This window comes from Mustela nivalis (genome assembly GCF_964662115.1).
Source record: "Mustela nivalis genome assembly, chromosome: 12".
Classification (NCBI taxonomy): Eukaryota; Metazoa; Chordata; class Mammalia; order Carnivora; family Mustelidae; genus Mustela; species Mustela nivalis.
Window position 1 is genome coordinate 65,615,962 of NC_139031.1, and position 21,809 is coordinate 65,637,770.

Genomic DNA, 21,809 nt, shown 5'->3' on the forward strand with positions numbered 1-21,809 from the left:
CCCAATGAAGCCGTTCCGAGCTGAAGTGCAGGTTGTTCGGCAAGTAGTCTCCCTCTGCCTCCGAGAGGGATTACTTTGAGGTTTAATAAACATCCTTTTTGTGTTTATTGTATTAATGAAATTTTTTAGGATCCATGAGAGAGATGATGGTTCAGTGTTTTAAATAATGTAGCTTGATGAACCTTTTTTATTTGAATGGGAAACTCGTTTTCGTTGATTTGCAGCTTCAATAAGTGAATCTTTTGGAAATTAAAGTGCATTAATTTAGTTATTCTGTATGGAAACAAAAACATAGAAAGTTAAAATTTGCATAAGTGAAGACCTTGATGATTTCAGATTATAGTGTGGTGGAGGTTAAGGAATAAGAGCCCATAGAATTTGTAAAAAACAAATTCAGTCTAACCACTTAATGGCATGTGCAAGTAATTTGCCAATTAAATATTTCTAGTTATCTGAAAGATTTAAAAGTAAAGAGTGGAGGCTCTTAATCTTTCTTAATTTTGTACTTTCAGAACCATAATAGAAAATTACTAAATTTTTGATCACTTTTCTTTCAAAAATTTAATATATGAGCTAAGAGAAGGATGGATTTTAAGTAGTTGAGGAAAATTATTGCTTTTTGAGAAATGTATAAACTATGATATTTCCAAATCACACTGTGCCTGATTTTTTAGGTATCATATGTAAATATTTGATTCCCAGATGACAGTTTTCATTATAATTAAGACTTCAGATTTTGGAGTTTTACCATTTTGATGGTCACCTACTATGTTTAGAACCTGTGCTAGGCATACTTAGCTCCACACAGCACTCTGAGGTAGATATTTTATTCCCATTTTACAGAGAAAATTGAGTCAGAGTTAGTAATTTGCTTAATGTCCCTCATTAGTAAGAGGCATATCTGACAGTCCTAAGTTTTTTAAACAACAGTTTATTGAGATAAAATTTACCCACTTAAAGCATATATAATTAAGTGGTTTCTAGTATATTCATAAATTTGTGCAGCCATTGCCACAGTCAATTTTAGAACATTTTTGTTACCCCGAGGACATGTTTATCACCCCATACCTTAGCATTCCTCACTCTTTGCCTGTTATGAATAATGCTACCATGAACATTTGTGTACAAGTTTTTGTGTGAACATATGTTTTCACTTCTCTTGGATATATACATAGGGGTGGAATTGTAGGGGTATTTGGGAACTATGCGATTTTCCAAAGCGACTACATGGTTTTACATCCCCACCAATTGGGTATGAGGGTTTTGGCTTCATACCCTCATCAGTACTTGTTATTTTAGTGGGGATGAAGTGGTTATCTCATTGTGGTTTTGGTTTGCATTTCCTTGATGGCTGATGATATCGAGTACCTCGTATGTGTTTATTGGCCATTGTATGTCTTTTTCGGAGAAATACCTACTCAAAATCTTTTGCCATTTTTAAAGCTGGGTTATTTGTCCTTTTATTATTGAGTTACAAGGGTTCTTTATATGTTCCAAAGTTCTTTATCAGGTACATGAGTTGCAGAATTTTCCTGCCATTTTGTAATTTGTCTTTTCACTTTGCTGATCGTTTCCTTTAGAGAACAAAAGTTTGAAATTTTGATGAAATCCAATTTATTATTTTCATGTGTCGCATGTGTCATAATAAAGATCATTGTTAATCTTGAGTCAGAGAAATTTATGCCTGTGTTTTCCAGTAAGAGCTTCACAGTTTTAGCTCTTATACTTAGTTCTTTGCTCTATTTCGAGTGAGTTTTTGTATATATTGTGAGGTAGGGTTCTAACTACTTCTTATTTTATTTTATTTTATTTTATTTTATTTTATTTTTTTGTTAAAAAGACTAATCTTTCCATGTTTAATTGTCTTGTCATTCTTATTGAAAGCAAGTGACCAAAAACACGTTTAATTTCTTGACTCTTAGTTCTTTTCTATCTGTCTGTATGTCTGTCTTTATATCAGTACCATGCAGTCTTGATTACTGTATTTTTGTAGTAAATTTAAATTACAACTTTGTTCTTTTTCAAGATTGCTTTGGCTCTTCTAGGTCTCTTAAATCTCCATATGAATTTTAGGGTCAACTGGTCTATTTCTGCAAAGAAGCCAGCTAGACTTTTGATAATGGATCTACTGAATCTGTAGATCACTTTGGGGTAATACTGCTACCTTAACAAATTAAGTCTTCCAGTCTATGAACATGGAATATTTTCCCATTTATTTAAGTCTTTAATTTCTGTCAACAGTGTTTTGTAGTTTTTGGAGTATGAGTTTTGCGTGTCTTGTTCAATTTATCCTTAAGTATATTTTTTCTTTTTGAGGCTATTATAAATGGAGTTATTTTCTTAATTTCATTTTTTGGTTGATTACTTTTGGTGTCTAGAAACACAGTTGATTTTTGTATATTGATTTTATATCCTTTAGCCTTGCTGGATTCATTTTTAAGTTCTAAGAGTTTTTTAGTGGAGTCCTTAGGACTTTCTACAGACAACATGATGTTGTCCATGACCCAGTTTTAAAAATTTACAACTTTTTCTGCTATAACATACTCTGTAGCCTGAGAAATTTATTAACTTCGGAGAAATTACTTGACTTTTTGAGGTTATGTTTAGGAAAGAAACAGTTGCCACAAACAATTGCCAATAATTGTCTTTTTATAATCTTTAAAAAAAGTACAGTGGACATTTAGGCTGGAAACATTTATGGGGAAAGCAAAGTCTCACAGATAAACTCAAAGGATCCTTGAGCTTATTTGGTAAGTCTTGCTTTAAATAATACCACCATTATTTGGTGATATTATGGGAACTGTATGCCTTCCAAACATTGTTTGGCATAGACTGAAATAACAGTGATTATACTTTAAGAGATAAGCATTCTAATTTGTTTTTACTTTCAAGAGTAGTGGCTGCGCTAAGAAAAGTATGACTTTAAATACCTAAAACACATAATGTGGTGCCTCATTCCTATTTCATTGGTAATTCAGTTTTGCTTCTTGGCCTATTTGACCTCTACCTGGGGTTACAGTTTTAAGTCCTTGTGTTTTAGACCAGGATAGACCTTCTTCTCATTCTTTTTAAGTTAGTGATAAATCTGTCCTCTGGTGCTTATTTGAAAGCTATCAACAGATGAAGTATGAATTATCGTTACATATGTAGCTCAGTGAACCAAATACGTAACCAAAAAGCCTAGAACATTTGGGTTTCAGAACATTTGGGGTTTCCTCTTTCCCATCCAGGAATACAAGTTAGGTTTGGAAAGGTCAGAGAGTGGAAAGGTTTAGTGATAGGGTGGCCTTCAGGTTGATTCCTGGAGACTTTTATGGTAAAGCTCGTGGAATTTCCAGTGGGATCCAGAGTCCAGAGCAGAAATTGGAAATTGCTTTGGTTTTTAGTTTTGATTTTCTAGCTATAAAATAGGAAGAGTACTCTTTACCTTTTTGTTGCCTTACTAGGCAGTCAGATCTCCAACAATCAAATGTTAGAAGAGAAAGCTCTTTGTACCTGCTGAAAGGAGAAAAGAATATTAACCTGAGGTGATATTACACTGCCTTCCAAAGTGAAGGGGGGAATTCCAGGACCCATTGTGACTCTTGGCTCACGGATGTTTGTGTTCATGAAGTGAAAGGAAAGTTATAGAGACAAAGCATTTCAGAAGACAAAGGCCCCAGAATGACTTAAAGAACAGGATGAAGTAATCATTGACTTGGGAACCTGTTCAGTACTTTTGTACAAAATGTGTGAGTTTTTCCAGAGTGGCAAAACTTGATATTTTACTTCTTTAAAAGAGTTGATTAGTGATGAAAACGAGTAGAAATATTGGTAGTTTCTTTTTAGGAAGAATCCTGCTCCCCTCTTGCACAGTCATCTGGTCTCTCCAGTTACAATGGCCTGGCAGTCTTAAGATATTTGAATACATAAACCTCTATTAGGTGAATTAGGAAAGTGTAAAATGAATTTTGTAGAAATTGTACCAAATGGTTTTTTAAAAAAAAAGCCCCTGGGTCTTTTTCTCTACAGAGTCCCATGAACAGTTCTTCTTCCACAGCAACCTTTTCTTCACCATAAGTGTGGCGTCAAGTCCTTGGGGTTTAAAAATAATATTTGGTCTGGCAAGTGAGGCCAGCGTCTATAACTGCCTGGAGCAGGATCTGTCATGTCTCTGTGACCCTGGGTGGCTTTGGTCCAAAGCACTCTGATTGGACTCTTAGTTCACTTCAGAGGAAATGAACCCTTTTCCATGCTGTTGCTCTCCACTGAAAAACTCCCTCACAGATTTATCTGGATAAGTCCTTGGCAGTCTTCAGGATCCCGACCATGTTTTGTCTTCTCCAAGAAGCCTTTTTCTCTTCTAGAAGGGCCCCCCTCCTGATGGCTTCTGTTTCCTTGCCACGAGGAACTCCTGCAGGTGAACACTTCCTGTGGTACTGTGAGGGTCTGCTGTTTAGTTGTTTCTTATGGATTAGACTTGGATACAGCAGCACGCCTTCTCTCACTGTCCGGCTTCCCACATGGCGAGTATACTGTGCACAGTGGCTGTGCTGCTTCCGAGCTGTCAGTTAGCTAGCTAGCTGAGCCCTGGCGTTCTTACCATAGCCAGATTGTCAGGGCAGCTGAGAGCTAGTAGAGGGACCACATTCTCAGGGTCATGTCCAGTGGAGCCCGTCCAGCTCCAGGGAGCATCAGACGCATGGGTCGTGAAGAGGAGGTCATCCACTGGGTTGCACAGTGTGGCAGCCCTGTGAGTCCTGTTGTGTCTATAAGTGGCCTGTGTCTACATGTTACTGGATTATATTCGCTGGACTGGAGACTCTTTCCTATCTCCATCCTGTCATATGTTTGTCTCTCAGTGAGAAGTTAAAAATTAGGAAAGAGTGAATCTAACTTTTCCATAACTTTTTGGGGCAGTTTTTTCAAAAATGAGGTCTTAGACCATAGACCGACCCTTGTATCAGAAACACTAGCTATTCTGGTTAAAATGCAGACCCTCAACCCTCCTGATAGATAGGAGTCAGTCTAGGAGTGGAACTGAAGACTTTACTAAGCAGGACTGATGATTCATAATATGTACCTCCCTGAAATCTTAGGAAATGATTGTGTGTGTGTTGTGTTTCTTTTAAAGATTTTATTTATTTGAGAGAGGGAGAATGAGAGAGAAAGAGAGCATGAGTGGGAGGAGGTCAGAGGGAAAAGACGACTCCTTGCCAAGCAGGGTGCCCGATGCGGGACTCGATCCCAGGACTCCCAGGATCATGACCTGAGCCGAAGGCAGTCGCTTAACCAACTGAGCCAGCCAGGCGCCCCTGGGAAATGATTGTTGAAATAGCTTCTCAGTAAGTGGGATCTATAGTGCCTCAAAGGGTTAATGCCACTGTCTTTAACCTGTTGCTCTATTTGTCAACATTTACTGACTCATTTAAATTCTATTTAGTAGGTAGTTGCTCTAAACCTACTAAACCAGCCATGGTGGGAGAATCAGATGTGAACAGAAGGCCCTTTGCTCTGGAGGTGCTGATCATCTAGGTGGAAAGAAAAGATACACAATAAATACATGCACTCACAACACATATCTGCTTATATATACATATTTTATAAATATATCTTGAAAACTGATTATTACCAATGGTACAGGTCTGTAGGATTGACAGTACATGGTGTTATGTCTTCGGGATCACATATAATTCTGCGCTTTAGAGTGACTGGATGTCAGTACTCCAGGCAGGCTTCATAGGAGAGAGCAGCTCTGTGGAATAGTGGCAGAAGGTGCTCGACTTAAGGGTTCAAAGTTCATGTTTTTTTTTTTTTTTTTTTTTTTTTTTAAAGACTCTTTTTTATTTTTTTTAAGATTTTATTTATTTATTTGACAGAGAGAGATCACAAGTAGGCAGAGAGGCAGGCAGAGAGAGAGGAGGAAGCAGGCTCCCCGCTGAGCAGTGAGCCCGATGCGGGCCTCGATCCCAGGACCCTGAGATCATGACCTGAGCCGAAGGCAGTGGCTTACCCCACTGAGCCACCCAGGCGCCCTCAAAGTTCATGTTTTGAATTCAAGTCAGAGCCTCTACCAGGCAGTAAATGTTACTTTAATTATAGAAAAACTAATTAGGTTATGGTGAGGCATATTTTAAATTTATTTACTAATTTTTGAATGACTTAAATTTATGCACGTATTTTTCCAGTTTTAGACCGTAAACATATTAAAATGGGTAATAAGTGCCATAGCTTTAGATACCAGCATTTGGCTACTACGGTCTGTTACTTTCTATGGGACAGTGAAGGAGAGAGAGGTCCGGAAAAAGAAAGATGTCATTTTTGATAGGTATGCAAGATTATTGCATGAAACTTTACTCCACAAGCATGCTTGGCAGAAAAGTGGCTAGGACACTGTTCTTGCTTGCATTTTATTATGCTATGAAATGTTTACTTATAGTGTAAAAAATTGTGTTTTTTCTTTTGGTCCCATCTTTGTCATTTGAACATCATCTCCCACTAGATACTTCATTGGTCTAGGTTAGAAGATGGTGGGAGCCTTCCCGGAACCTCTGTGGGGCCTGCTTCATGCAGAGGTGTGGAAATGGAGAATGGAAAGGAGCCACGGATTTTCTGGGGGCACTGTCTCTTGTACAACTTGTGCGTAGCACCATTAGAACAGTCCCTGGCACACGAGCAGTGTCTGAGAAAGGTTAGTCACTGGAATTCCGGGTTAGGAATTTCTTCTCGGATGTTTAGAGCTGTAAAGAAACTTGTTTTTCCTGCTTAATTTATTTCATCAAGGATGACCATTACCCCCACTCTCTTGGGTGGGGGGGTCTTTCTTTTTTTTTTTCTTTTAAACACCAGTTCTTGTTTCACTTCCTTTTTCCTTACGTCCTCTCTGTTTTTCCTAAAAGTGGGAAGGCAGAATAAAGTCAGAGAAATCAAGGGTCGTACTTTAAAACTTCTAGTGTTACTGTCCTCATTAGGGCCAGCCTGAGATTTTCTGTCACCTTTTATAAAATTTATGCCCAGTGTAGTTCTGATTTTTACTGCCTTCTCTGTGAAGTAAACACCCATCCTTCTGCTGATGGCAGCACTGCTGTTTCTTCATAGCCAAACTTAAAAAAAAAAAAAAAAAATCCTGGAAATGTTAAAAGCATGGAATAAAAACTTGGGGTTGTAATGCGCTAGAAGTAGGAGATTTGGGGGAACAGTGGAAACCTGTGCCAAAGTTTTTGGCTCCTTTCAGAAACCTAAAGGATTATCTTCTTTTTTCTTTTTTAAAATAGGTGCAAAGGGGGGAAAAAAATCCCGAAGTTATCAGGCATAGCTTGGTCATAAAAATGAGCAGGTTTGGTAGATATATTTAAGGAAGTGAAGGCCAGGACAGAACCTCATTAATATAATAATATGTGTCCCTCTGCCTTCCACACACACATTTTTGTTGGGAGAGGGAGACTTGTAAAGAGAAATGTGAAGCTTTAGAAAAATCAGGTTTTCCCTGTTCTTGTTTTCTTTGTCAGTTTTCAGACGATTTGTGATAGAGGCCCAAACGAGGTAAAGGATCAGTACAAGTACATTTGGTGCCCATCTGAAACGGGATTCTGTGGGCACGTGCAGTGCCGAGTTGAAGAATTGGGCTTTGGACTCTACTCCCCATCACCTTTGTCTTCAGGTGCCTTTCTCTCATGACCAGTGGAACTTCTTAAAGCTCAGATAGAGTCTTAGACTGTTGAATATGTGCTTCAAGATACATCTAACTGATTTCTAAATCCTCAATAATTTTAAAAAATGGAAGTGTATTTAGCATACAGTGTTGTATTAGTTTCAGGAGTACAACATAATGACTTAGCAATTCTCTGTATATTCAGTGCTTACCATGATAAATGTAGTCACCATCATGTGTTCCTTAAATTCCACGTATGAGCGAAGTCCCATGGTTATTTGTCTTTCTCTCTCTGACTTATGTCACTTGAAGACAACACAAACAAATGGAAGAATATTCCATGCTCATGGATTGGGAGAACCAATATTATTAAATCATCAAGAACTTTTTAATGACTTGAAAAAGGACTATATTGAAGACTTGTATAGTGCTGTATGTGTTTCTATATGTGTATATGTGTTTCCTGCCACTAACAGTTGAATTATGTCCCCTGTGTTTAGAAAATAATATTTGTTGAAACAAAATATATGAGATGATGATACTAGGTTTAAATTATTATTTTGGTTTGGTTTCCCACTTCCTTCTAGGTGCATGAGCGGACACACGCACACATGAGTGTATATGTGTGTGTGACTTCTTGATTTTTTTTTCCTCTTTTTAGTGGGACTTTTAATTTTGGGTTCTTCACTAATTCATGAAGATTCCAACTTTTATTTTTGCTACGGTTTTATAACCTGTGTTGTTTTAAAATTGAATTATTTTTGTAAGAGGAAAATAACAATATCCTTTTAATAACTTACTATATAAGGATAAATCTGATTTGTTTTAATCAGTCTTTCTTTTCTCTTTTCAGAGGACGTTAAGCAAGTTTTTGGACAGACTACAATTCACCAACATATTCCATTTAACTGGGATTCAGAATTTGTGCAACTACATTTTGGAAAAGAAAGAAAAAGACACCTGACATATGCAGAATTCACTCAGTTTTTACTGGTGGGTCCAGCTCTTAAAGTGTAAATAAGTAAAACTGGGATCCTGATTTACCTCAAAATCACTAACCTGGCCAAACCATCCTATTTGAAAGTATTTCTTTATTAGTATGTAAACAAAATATCACTAAATGGGTTCTTACAGACTGTGTAGAATCCCTTCTTGTGGAAAGGAATATGCATTGAGGCCCAAGGAAATCAAGTGATTTGCTGAAAAGTCATATAAGTCGGGGAGGGGGCAGGATTGGAACTTGAATTCTTGACTTACGACTAGTTCCGCTGTTCGCCGATATTTTATTTTCCTTTGAGGGATGACAGACACGTCATCATCAGCCTCTAACTATAGAATTATTTCACTTGAGGCCTTTTATAGACAAAGGCACTGGGTCTGCAACTTGACTATAGATTGAAATCACCTGGGGAGCTTTAAAAAACAACTGGTATCTGGGTCCCCCACCTCTAGAGACTAGATTTGACTGGGCAAGGGGGCAACGAGAACCTGGGCATTGGGATAGTGAAAGCTTCCCAGGTGCTTCTGATGTGCAGCTAAGTTTGAGAAGCGCTGTTCAGAGAGCACCTGCTGTCCATACCCAGGGTTAAACTCGGGGTTGTTTACATTTCTGGGGTTCACCTTCCTTGGCCTCGTCCCTCCTGCCTTTCTCTCATCACCACCCTTGCCCCATTATGGTCTCACCATTTTGCCACTGATGATGTCAGTGGGCGAGTAATAACAAAATATGATTGCAGTTTAGTTTTCCTCCTGAAGCACAATTTTTAAAATGTTTTAATTCCAGTATTAACAGTTACTAGAGGTCAATATCTGTATGGTATTTGGCTCTATGATAAACCACTCTTTCTTTTGGACTTCGATGCATTTGTTTTGTTTCTCTAATGACTAAATTTTATTTATGTTTTATTAAATATAATTTTAAAAGACTCACTTAAGGCCATTACTTTGCTGTGTTTAAATTCTTGGTCTTGAGGAAAAATTTGCCAGGGAAATTACCTTCTTTCCTTTGTCACTAGAAATGTCTTCGGGGGTGGGGAGGGCTGTTTCCTGATGCCTCTGTTTATTTCCTGTGCTCAGCACTTTGCCAGAGCCCTCTGAGGAGTGGTTGGAGGCTGGAGTGTCGGGGTGGATGTGGAGGGCTCAAGAGCGCACACGCAGGCCGCCATGTGTGCTCTTTCAGTCAGCGTTTTGTGGGATCTGTTCTCAGGCACCAGCATATGTAATAGGTTGACTTTAATAGGTACTTCTCTTTTTGACTTCTGGTGGTTTTGTTATGATACGTATAATTCGCCATGCTATTTATTTAGTTTGCTTTTATGTGCCAGGCCTTTGGGAACTTAAAGCAAGATGTTTTAAACATACCTTTATATATTTTTTTTAAAGTGTTCGGGTCTATGAATCCCCCTTTTCCATTCTGTGTAAACACAAACCTACTTAAATAACTCAGGTGGGGAATGGAATGTGAGTTATGGATTTTTGCTGTTGTTTACACGAGACATTGGTGCGCAGTAGGAGGTGGTATTCGTTTTGATGAGGAATAATTACAATAATGCTATTGAGACAAATGCCTCAAATTGACTTTATGGAACACAGCCTAATTAACTTTTAGCCTTAATGGGATGTTAGCAGTAGTAAGGATGATCGCGTTTCCCTTTTAAGCAGGTATCAATTATGCTGAATTGAGTCGGCTGTAAGCCACTCACGGCGGCTTCTAGGCCTTCTTCAAGATACGGAGAAGCCAGAGTCAAAGCTTAGATGACTCAGGGATTACCGATTGTTTCCAGCTGCAACTTACAGGGCATTCACTTATATTTGACTCCTTTTTATAATGTTAAATGGAAAAACAGCCCCTAGTGTCCTGCATGGGATGATTTTTGACTTTGTAGCCAGAGTGCAAGTGCTGAACATAGACTAGATTAACATGGTTATGGTGGATAATTATCTCAGCGAGGGCCTTGTTTTTGTGCTGTGCTCCAGGTCCAGATCTAAAGGAATTAATGGAGTATCATGATAGAATCTCTATGAATGTCAGGGAAATGCTGGTTTTGATGTCTGTCATTGGATTACTCTCCCCTTCCTGCCGTTCAAATGTTTTGTTGGCTTCCTGTGAACTCTTTTCTGAATGCAGGTTTAGCTTCAAACCCCTACTCCAAATGCTTTGTTTGCTTCCTTTGGGCTCTTTTTTGTAGGCAGGAACTTCTTAAAAATACAAGAAAGCTTAATTTCCTATATTTTGGGCTCTTGCTTTGTCAAGCACACACCCGCCGTTCTGCTTTAGGGCGAGGCTCCGAAGTAGACAGCAGCTCCCAGGCAGGTGCCAAGGTTGTGAAGGCAGATGCTGGAGCCTGGAAAGGCCTGCCCCGGGGCTTGTTGCTACCTATCACCTGACAAGGAAGAGGAGCAGCCCCAGGGACAGCTGAGAAGTGTGTGTGTTTTCAGGGAGCCTTAGTGCTATGTAGAGAAAACCCTGCTGAATCCCACAGACCTCCTAGAAGGGAGGTCAGGTTGGTTCCAGCCAACTCAGGTCTGACGTTTGTGGGTTACCTGTGCTGATAGACATACATGGGCTTGTGACTCGTTAGCAGAACTGGTCTCCGCGAGGTCAGATTTCTGTTTCCTTCCCTTAATGAATGTTTCGCTTTATCTGAACAAGGGTGAGTTGGTTATAAGCCACCATGCGGCTGAGGACTCTGCTCACATGTCCCATTGTGTACTGTCTGGCCAAGCTGCCCTCTGGCCAGGGTGGGGCTGGTCACAGGCGCTGCTCAAATGCCACACTGTGTGTCGTTTTGTGTACTTCGGTTTTTAACTTCATAAAGTGGTGAATCAACTTGATATTCTTTGAGTCGAACCTGCCTGACTTATACTTTCCCTGTAAATGATAGTGTTGAAGCAAGAACCAGGGGTACAAAGACTCCTTCCCAGAGTCGTGTTCCTAGTTGGTGGAGAAGGATTTCAGAAGTGAGTGGAACCGCAGTCCTCTTACCTCATCACTGACGCTGTTGAATTTACTAGGGCTGTGTTTTGTCTGCTGGCTGTGGTGCATCTGTGTGAATGGGAGTAGTTTGTTATGGAGGTATGCATGTTAAAATATTATGAATATTTCCACATCCCTCTGTTCCAGTTTTATGGTTTCTAGTTGAAAAATGGATTTTAATACACAGAATTTTTTAGAAAACGGTATCTATACCCGATGGAACTCTTTTTCATAAATGGTATTAATGTAAACTCTCTTCCCTGTTTGGAGTTATTTCTTGTGGCTGTGGTTATGACTTGCTTGTGACAAACCACCCAGTTGAGCAAATGTTTGCTGAACATGCAGGGTTTGTGCAGAGGCCTTGTGCAAAGCGCCAAGAAGTACAGAGATAACAACTTTTTAGATACTTACAGTGCACAAGTCTAGGGGTCATTTCTGTGTTTATCCATCTGACGGGCTCAGAAGAAACAGCTGTAAGCAAGTGGGTACACCCTACAAGGCTGCTCTCTTACGGCAGAAGCCCTCAGGAGTTTGCAGCATAGGCCCTTATGGCAGCTATAAAGCTGAAACCAACACTCAGGTGTGCTTAGGGGAGCATCCAAAGTATAAACTTGAAGGACCAAATAGTAGCATAAGTACGGCTAGTTAACCTCCCCGATTTATAGTTGAGAAACAGGCCTTCACTTTAGGTCTCTTAGCAGTATCTCATTTGTGATTTTGATTTGCATTTCTCCAGTGACTAATGATGCCAAGCATCTTTTCATGTACTTATTGGGGCATTTTGTTACGTTCTTTGGAAGATCCATTTCTAGCTTGTTATTGGGTGGACATCATAGGCAAATGTGAGTACAGAGTGAGAGGCCTTTTAAACTTTTCTTCCAGATTATTCTGTTGGTGCTAAGATTCACTCTTGAAAATAGAAGTAATAATAGTAACTGTCTTTAAAATTTACAAAGTGCTTTTAAATACTCTGTTTCTGATAATGACATCCCAGTACCATGAGAGGTAGTTATCTTTACCCCCTATTGTATGAGAAAGAATAAATGGACTTTAGGTAAAAGTTTGCATTTACAGGTAATATTCTGAGGAAAGTGATACTGGCTTTTCATTGGGTTCCCAAAGGAGTACCCCTAAGGAGTACACAGAAACTATTCTAGAGTTTAGCTTCTTCTGTAAGATCACAGACCTGTGATTCAAAAATAGTATGTTGTTTCCATTTTATTACATTTTCTCCAGGGCCAAGGCTATGAAAAATTAGTTTCTGTTTCTAGAAGGGGCTGTGCTTCTGAATGGTGCACAGTCATGCCTTGCTAGTCATTTGATCCCTCCTGACCCCCACCGATTAATTGCCAAATATGATAACAAAAAGAGGCCCTTAGTAGGGGGTGTGTGTTTCTGTCATTTTCAGTTACTTTTTTTTTTTTTTTTTTAAGATTTATTTATTTTAGAGAGCACGAGTGGGAGGGGCAGAGGGAGAAGGAGAGAGAATCTCCAGCAGACTCTGCACTGAACACAGAGCCCTGTGTGGGGCTCAATCCCACTACCCTGAGATCATGACCTGAGCCAAAACCAGGCGCTCAACCGACTGAGCCCTTACTGGACACTTCTGTTTCCAAAGGCCTTCCTCTTCTTGCTCTAGGAAAAAGAGTCATCAAGAAAACAACAATGCTCTGAATTCATGAAGAGGCTAGATTTTGAAATTTGGGTTGCTTTAGTTACCCGAGAAATAGGATTGCCGACTTGGGAGGGAATGAAGCTAAAAATGTCTCTGAGTGTCTTCTCCTCAAATGGAGTTTAGGAGTGAAGTTTCCTGACCCAACGGAGAGCCCTGAACACGAAGGTGTGCGTGTTTTACTGTAACTTTATTCAGGTCCCCCTTTTGTCAGAAGAGGATGAGTCATAGCTGATGGAGCTGGGAGTAGCACCTGGGAGTCAGAGCGGTGTCTCGTGCCCTAGACTGGACACCCACACATTGGCAAGGATCTCAGGTTTGGATGACAAAGCATATTCATGCTGATAATGCAACTGAACAGTTTCGGTTCTTTTTGCGAAGTGAGACTGAACCAGTATTTTGGCTTCTGGTCAGCATGTTGTACAGATCTGGTCTAGTCTTTTCAGTATAAAGTGGACATCATGGTTATTCAGGTTCTGAGCCCTAGAGAGTAGAGCTGTGGAAACTACTATTCCCAGGCGCTGGCGGTTGTCACCTTCCCTCTCCGGGCCAGAGATTTGCTGCTCCTAGTCAGCTGTGGTCTGGGTTTCAGAGTCCCCATCACTTACGATGCTGTATTTGTCATGCCGTCCTAGTAGAAGGCAAAACTTTCAGCACAAAAAAGAAATTGTCCTCCCCCCACCCCACCCCAGCACCACCAAACAGAGGGAAATGTAACCTTCAGCCATGGCAACATCAAATTCTCATGCTTTGGAATTGATGGAACACTTTGAGTGTGAAAAAAAAGTCACTTGTCGTAGAACTCAACCAAAGCCGTGATGTTTAACAGGTTGGTAGACAATAACAAGGTCCTTGTTTAGGATCGAATAATCCAAGCCATTTGTACCTCCCTTTTGTCCCTCACCTTACCATCTGCATTAGTTAAAATATCTAGACCATAGATCTTTAGTAGCCAGAGACCAGGATTTTATTTTCATTTTTAACATGTGAGTACTTTTTAAGTTGGACCAGTTGGAGATGAAGTACAGCTTCGGTATTGTTTCTTCAGTACAGCCCCACCTTGGTATTCCAGAGTGAAATGATTGAAAGTAGCTAATGTTGTTTACCCTCAGCTCTTCTCGGAGATTAGATTGTATTTTGTGTCCAGCTGGAAGGCGTTGCTAGTTTGTTGATGGGTGATGGAATATGTGGTCCTGTCCTGGTCACTTGGAGGATTAGATGCAGGACACGTGGCATTCGTGTTGCCCTTTCTGCTATCAGGGCAGAGGAAATCAGAATTCACCATGCTGCTGTGTCCATGGTGTTCGTCTGCTTGCTGTTTTGCTGAGCAGCCTGTAAAAATGAGCATCTCCCCAGCCACTACCCACTGTGAAGTTTAACATTAAATCCCAAGAGCGAGGCAGTCGAGATGGACGAGCTCTGTACTTGGTTTCTGCTGAGGTGTTGCTGTGTGTGCAGGCCCACGGGCCACGCGGCTTCTGAAGACTCCTTCAGTTAAAGGCCCCATCCGGTGACCTGGGGTGGAAATTTCACCCTGAACTCTGAAAGTCTGACTGCGTGGGTGGAACATGGAGGCACAGAAAGGTGTTAAGAATGGGAACTGCTTATCTCTCTACCTAGTCCTTTACTAAGTTCTGTTTTTAACTCTGTTTAATAATATGTGGATCTTTATTTTAACCAGATTTTCCCCCCTCCAGATTAGCAAAGGATTGTGAAAATGAAGCAGATACTTGTATGTTGAAGAGGATACAGGTTCTGATACTCGAGGTGATACAGAGTTTTTGTGAAGGAAGGCTGAATGGGATACCATATTTTTAAAGCGAATCTTCATACATTTTCTTCCTTGTTTTCATAAATAGTTATGTGCATTTTTGCCAGAATTCTTCTACCAGGACTCCTAAAAGAGAATTCTTTTGAGTCATATCCTCATTGATAACTCCTTGCTTTTATTGAAGTTCTGGTTATTTTTTTTTAAATTCACAACTGTACAAAACACAAAACATGCAAACTAGCCAGGGGTCTTTTTTGGTATTCTTGGCTTTATAATATAAATCATCTGGATCTGCTGCTTGTTTTGAAGGTCTCTTGGTCTGTTTTGTTTTGTTTTTGTTCTGATAAATTGTCCTCGGGCTGAAGCACAAACTTGCATATCTGAATAGAGGTGGAGAGAATTTTTGCATTCAAAATATACCCACTTGAAAATTGGAGATTATTAAGGAAATGACAGGCCTGGAACTATTAGAAGCATGAATGTTAGACCTGAAGTGGTATAGCCCCCCTCTATATGTTTATTTCTGTACAGCTAGCAATTTTGAAGAGTTTGATTTTGTTCTTTCCCTCCAGCAGTCTGAATGGGTGTGCTGAAGTAGTTGGAAACGGCTGCAGTAAAAGCCTATTCCATTAATCATCATGCAGCAGAATAGTGGGAACAGAAAACTGTTCGCTGGCAAATAAGAAAGAGAAATTGGGCCTCCTTCCATGTGTTTGAGCACGACTGCCTTCGAGATTTTTCTGCGGCTTCTTGCTCTGCGACCTTCTGGCCTTGGGTGAAGGATGGCCCTTTCTCCTTAGTCATTGCTGTCCCCAGCAACAGCTCTTAGCAAGGGACACTGGTGAGATCTGAGCTTCTTTGGCAGGGCTGCTCCGTCTTCCAGCTTTCTGGGTTTCCTACCAGTCCCAGGTCCTCCATTTTATTCCCATACTCAACTTTTGGATACTTGGTTCCATTTTATGGTCACCTGGCTGCTCTTCCTGTGTACTATGGGACGATCTTCTCTATTTCTGCTACTGTTATTTTTTCCTTCTGGTTTTTCCTAGGCCATCCCCCTGAAGGGAATAGGCAGTCCATATAGGTTAAGGTTGCGGCTCCAGAGCTGGACCGCCCAGGGGCATGTCCAGTTCATCTTCAGTGTCATGTGACCTTGAGCAGCTCTCCACCTCGTTGTCCCATCTACTAAAGGGGGGGGATGGTAGGGCCCACCTCAGTCCTTTGGGAGGATTCAGAGAGATGAAATAGGAAAACACAACAGTTACTACAGTGTAATACACACTTAATAACGCTTAGTACGTGGTAGCCTTTGGTTTTCTCCCCTCTGAGGTCCTGCTGTCTCTCTTCCCCGCATTTATATTTCTGTCTCTATCTCTAGCCTTCTTTTGTTTATAGCTCAGGTTAAGCCCATCTCCCTCCAGTTTCTCATCGTGGCCAGCTGTCTCGTCTCTTTCCCCTTAGGTGTTCTCCCCCCTGGTGGATTCTTCTGTCTCATCATCCAAGGGGAGAATTATTTGAGGTCTGTCTTGCTTCATTTTTATGTGCAAGTCTTCGTCAAAACTTTTCTTAAAATCTCTTATCCAGGTGTCTGTTATAGTGGTCTTACTCACAGGTTTACCCAAAGCAGCATCAGCTAGTGGTTACAGATCCCAGCCTTAGAGTCAGAGCTAGCTCAGGATAGATAGATCCCAGCTCTATCACCTCCTGGCTGTGTGATTTTGGGCTAATTAGTTACCTCCCAGAGCTCCAGGTTCCTCTCTGGGAGATGAAGATCATATTTCTTCACAGGACTATCTTGAGGCTTTAATGAAGTACCATGTTTTCAGTTCTTGGCCCGCCGCTGGCCGGTAGTGAGCGTGCCTAAGCATTCGTCTGTTACTGTTCTCTACCCGGTCTGGTCTTCATCTCGGTTCCTGTGGCTGCTTCAGAATGACTCAGCAGAGCCACTGTTCCTTGCAAGGTGATTTTTTTTAAAGACTCAAAGAACTTACACTGAAAGGGTCTTTAGGGGATTTTAAACCATTCACCTCAACAAAAATCAGAGCTCCCACTTAGTAAGTGCCGGTCATGCATGACGTCTCGTTTTTACAACCCTCTGCAGTGGATGTTGCACGGGCTCTGAGATATATACTCCCCTAATCCTCCTCGCAGTGTCATGATTGATATTTGAGCTCTGCTCATTCCTGTTCCAAACTCCAGATTTTTGTCATCACAACATATTGCTTCCATAACTCCCTGTATGAAAATAAACAGGTTCCTTGACTTATGTTCCTCAGCCTGTCATTGCACAGATATTGCTACTTTGCAGTGTAGCCCCCTTCACTGCTGGAGAGTTGGACAGGTTAAAGATTTTGGTGTTTTGTGCTAAAACCTGATCCTGTATTTTTTTCTCTGTGGATTTTTTTTTTTTTTCTTTTTAAAGAAGTACAGGGAACCAGTCTAACTTTTTTACCTGGTAGTCCTTTTAACCTTTAAATATTTGAATGTAACTCTTACTTCTCCCGTTGTTCTCTGCTCCTCTGCTCTTTTTGGAAAGCTCGCTCTGTTCCTTGTACCCTCATCGTGCATGTCTGGGCATTCCGGTCCACTTTTATCCCCCTGGGTTCAGATCTAGGAGCCATTGGGGTCTGGGCTCTGTGGGTATGCATTAGATTCGCCTTAAGCAGCTTCAGAGGTGCCCGGTGAAGAGCTCTGATTTTCAGCTATTCTGCCATCAATAGCAAGGCTGAATATTTATTTCAAAAGCCATTCATTCTCAACTGAAGTGTTTACAGAGGCCCTGTGTTTTGGCTCCCTCAGGCCTCCTTATTTGTCTTTCCTTCACTCAGTCTGTTAGGGTTGTAAGTGAGCAGCGCCAGGAGAAGACCTTAGATTTGGTTCCTCCTGTCTCTGCTCTTGTTGGGAGAACAGTCCTAGCCCTTGGAGAACATAAAAGACATTTTTGTGAAGGAAAGTGTCTCAGAAATTATACTGTTTTCTCCTGAAAATCGACAACAGAAATCTGGAGCATTAAGAATTTTAAAAGCAAACTTGAATTTTTGTCTTTTCATAGTTACTAAGATTCCTAAATGTCAGATGTATTTTGTCATCAGATTCCAGACAGGCACATGATTCAGGCTTCTGAGGTGTTGTGCGAAAGCGATAGCAGCAGCGTCAGTGGGCAGAGCTGCCTGGGTTCGCATTCCAGCTTCGCGGCTTCCCAGGAGACCTTGGTTTCCTCAAATGCCATGACAAAGTTAATGGTCGAGCCCACCTCTTATGGTTGCTGTGAGCAGGAAGTGAATTTAAACTGTGACAAACTTTAGAACGGTATAAATGCTGTTCACGTAGTGGTTGTGTTGGTTGAGGTAATAGCTTTACTTCTTCACCCAGAAGAAGAAATAATCATGACATAAACAGTTGCTCTTCACAAGGCAAGCTGCTTTTGGTTTGAGGAAACACTTAACTAAATGTTTTTACTCTATCCTACTATGTAGAGAATGATGTTCAGTTAGCTTCTTGTTTTTTATAGGATTTATGGTGACCCCAGTCTTTCAGAGCTGTTCGAAATGTATTCTAAAGTTGTTCATCATGAGAGTAAAAATGCTTTCGTGTTCTGCAGTGGGGGGGATCAGAAGCGGGTAGTGACACCATCCCTGTTATCACAGATGCAGCCCCTGGTCTGACTCTGGAGCACCCACCCCCACCAGGTTGTCTGTTTCCCAATTTGAAATTCCAAGTGGGTTGGTCTTAGTGTTCTGAGGAGAAGAGGGGGCCAGGAATTCTGGGGGTGGCCAGGGTGAGTGATGCCATTTTTGGAATCCTGATCTGAGGAGCCCTAGGTCTCTAGATGGGTTATGAGCTCTAGGGGAAAATGGTAACTAACTGAACACACCTTCTGCTGTTGTTGGCAGTAATCTTGCCTTACAATAGCTTTAGCAGTGGGTCTGGCAATTCGAAGGAGACGGTGTTCATTTACTTTCAATTGAATACATACTGTGGTCGTTTTTCACTACAGGGTGTTTAACAGTTGGTTTCTTCCTTCCTCTCAAATTGGAGGCTCTTATATAGAGAACCCCTTTTTGTTTAGTAGAGTGTGATTTGTTCATCAGTTGGTTTTATGGAACACCTGTCACTGAAGGTTATATCTGTGGTTTATTGAGTACCTAGTATATCTGAGGCATTCTGCCTATGCCAGTAGATGGATGAACAGGGCGTGGTCTCTTTTCCCTGGCAGGTAGGGAAAGACAGGAATATAAACAACTGCTTCAAGTAAGATGGAATAAGACAAGTCACAATTGAGGTGTGAGCTGGGAGCCACATGACCACATCAGTTCTTTCCAGCTAAGAGACCTGCTTATATTTACTTAAGTGGTGGCATTGGAGTTAAGCCTGGAGGAAGTGGTAGGATTTCAGGAACTAGGAAAAGAAGCTGCAGTCTACACCAGGTGGAGGGAGGAGTGCAAACAAAGTTAGGATGTGTGGAAGGTCTGGAAGGACTGAACGTGGGGTGCTGGAGACCAGGCTGAGAGTAGCTCCTTGGATTTAGTGATGTGCCATGGCGTGGCCTTTCCAGGAGACCCACGTGGATATATTCTCTGTGCACTTAGGGATTCTGGTCCAGCAGAGAGGTGTGGGGGATTTGGATCTTGGAGTCAAGCCTTCTGAGAAATCTTTAAGGCCTAGGGGAGTAGAGCAAGGGGACTTGAGGACAGAGGGCTGACAGAAGCCTCCTTCCACCAGGGAGATTAAGGTCCCAGAAGAGACTTGGGACCGGGACAGGTTGGATCAAAACTGGCAGATGCCATGACTGAGAAGAAGCCTTTGAATAGGATAAGAACTCCAAGAACTCTGATTCTTGCTGTTGTGTTGTCTTTTCAAATTCTACTAAAGTATTAAAGTATATTATACTGTGACTCACTGTGTTCCCATTACACAGTTTCAGTTATCAATATTTTATCAAACTTCCTTCATCTCCTACCTTTCTGGGGGAAGAGAAGGGAGATGGAGCACTTCAAGTGCATCATTTCTGCAGTGCTTAAGTTCTCACTAGTTTGTAAGGGACAGTTTGTTTTTACACTACTCTCAGTCATTGTCTTGCCAGAGTTTAAAAAAATAGTGACTCTCCCCTTCCAATTTACCCCAACTCCCTTCTCCTCTCTAACACCCCTTGTCCGGTGAAAAAATAATGAATACTGTTTTTCTGAAAATAAATAAATTGAAAAAATAAAAAATAAATAAATAAAAAGCCAAAAAAAAAAATAGTGACTCTCTATCAACTAATGACACTTCTTTTTGTTTAAATAATTTGAAGTCCTTGCGGTGGTTTTTAATTCCACAGATATCAGTTCTCACTGTGAGGGCCTAATCACGAAATAGGCAACGTCATGAGGAAGATAATGAAGTGCCCTCTGCAGACAGGATGCTTCTCCCACACTGCACCTGATGGGGTTTGATGGCAGCTGTTTATTTTGTGTGTACACTAACTCCTTGTGAATCACAACTGAAATCTAAATTGGGCTTCCTGTCTAGATGGGAGGAAAGAAAACAGTGGTACTGTGAGCTGACCCACATACCACCCAGTTCCTCGTTCTGGAGCAGCAGTCCTCATTTGGGACCTGTGGCCCTCTCTGGATGCATTGTTGTCATGCTCTTGGTGGTAAAGAGGCTACCATCCTCTAGTGCAGAGAGAGAGAGGGGAGGGATGCACTGGACAGCTCTCCATAACAAAAGCTTAACCCTCCCCAAATAGCAGTAGTGCCAAGCCTGAGAAACTGTACGTTAGAGGAACAGCATATTCCAGAGAAGCTCCTTTTTCGGTTTATTACATCACATGTTTGTGTACCAGGTTACCAGTGAGAATTTTTCTGTCTTCTTTGGAGAGAGCTTAATGTCCCTGTAGATGTTTTTCATTGGATCATCTGCATCACCTAAGTTGGGTTTGGCCGTATCTCTGGGCCTTCCAGACGTCATTCCAATTTTTATTTTCGTTGTGTCTTCGGACTCCAGCAGAACATGAAAGTGATTTGGTTTCTCTGGGCAGGAGATTTAAGGTAGAATGCATTTTCCAAGACATGTTCACTGGTCTGAGCAAAGTTCTATCTGGGGAAGAAGAGGATAGCTTGAGGGTGTTATTTAACAAGCTGGTAATGCTTGTTAAATCAAGATACGATCTGTATTTCTTCACCCTGACTTGAAATTGAGCAGTCTTTTGTAGTAATTAGTAAACATAAATTATTTCACTTTCATTATTTGTAGGAAATACAGTTGGAACATGCAAAGCAAGCCTTTGTGCAAAGGGACAATGCCAGGACTGGAAAAATTACAGCCATTGACTTCCGAGATATCATGGTCACCATCCGACCCCATGTCTTGACACCTTTTGTAGAAGAATGTCTGGTAGCTGTAAGTTTTAACTTGCCCTAATGAAGCAGGTTTGTTTGTTTGTTTTTACCTGGCGAAAGCTCACTAAATAAGGGATTATAAGAACAATTCTTTAAAATTAAGTGGAGTTTTTTCAGTTTAAAACAATAACCTTTTCTTGTTGTGATCCCATGTATTATCAAACTTATAGACAGTATATTTTGGCTGGTTTTAATGGAGATAGGTTAATTTGTGTTCTGTATCATATGGAATATCTTTAATGTATTAACTGGTTTAAAGAAAACAGAAAAATTTATGATTTCATGTTAATTTTGCTGTATCTTTTAAGGTATATCAAATTCTAATCTTCACTTTCATCTATTTTCCAAAGCAAAATTTTTTTGAAAATATACTACATGCA

General features: G+C 40.7%; 1 protein-coding gene across 1 annotated transcript in view; it reads left to right on the forward strand.

The window, feature by feature from the left end:
- Nucleotides 1-21,809, forward strand: part of SLC25A13 (solute carrier family 25 member 13) — a 180,519-nt gene that overhangs the window by 78,298 nt on the left and 80,412 nt on the right. Inside the window, 2 exon segments of the mRNA XM_082693601.1 lie at nt 8,484-8,623; nt 21,284-21,430. Coding sequence (XP_082549727.1) covers nt 8,484-8,623; nt 21,284-21,430 — 287 coding nt within the window.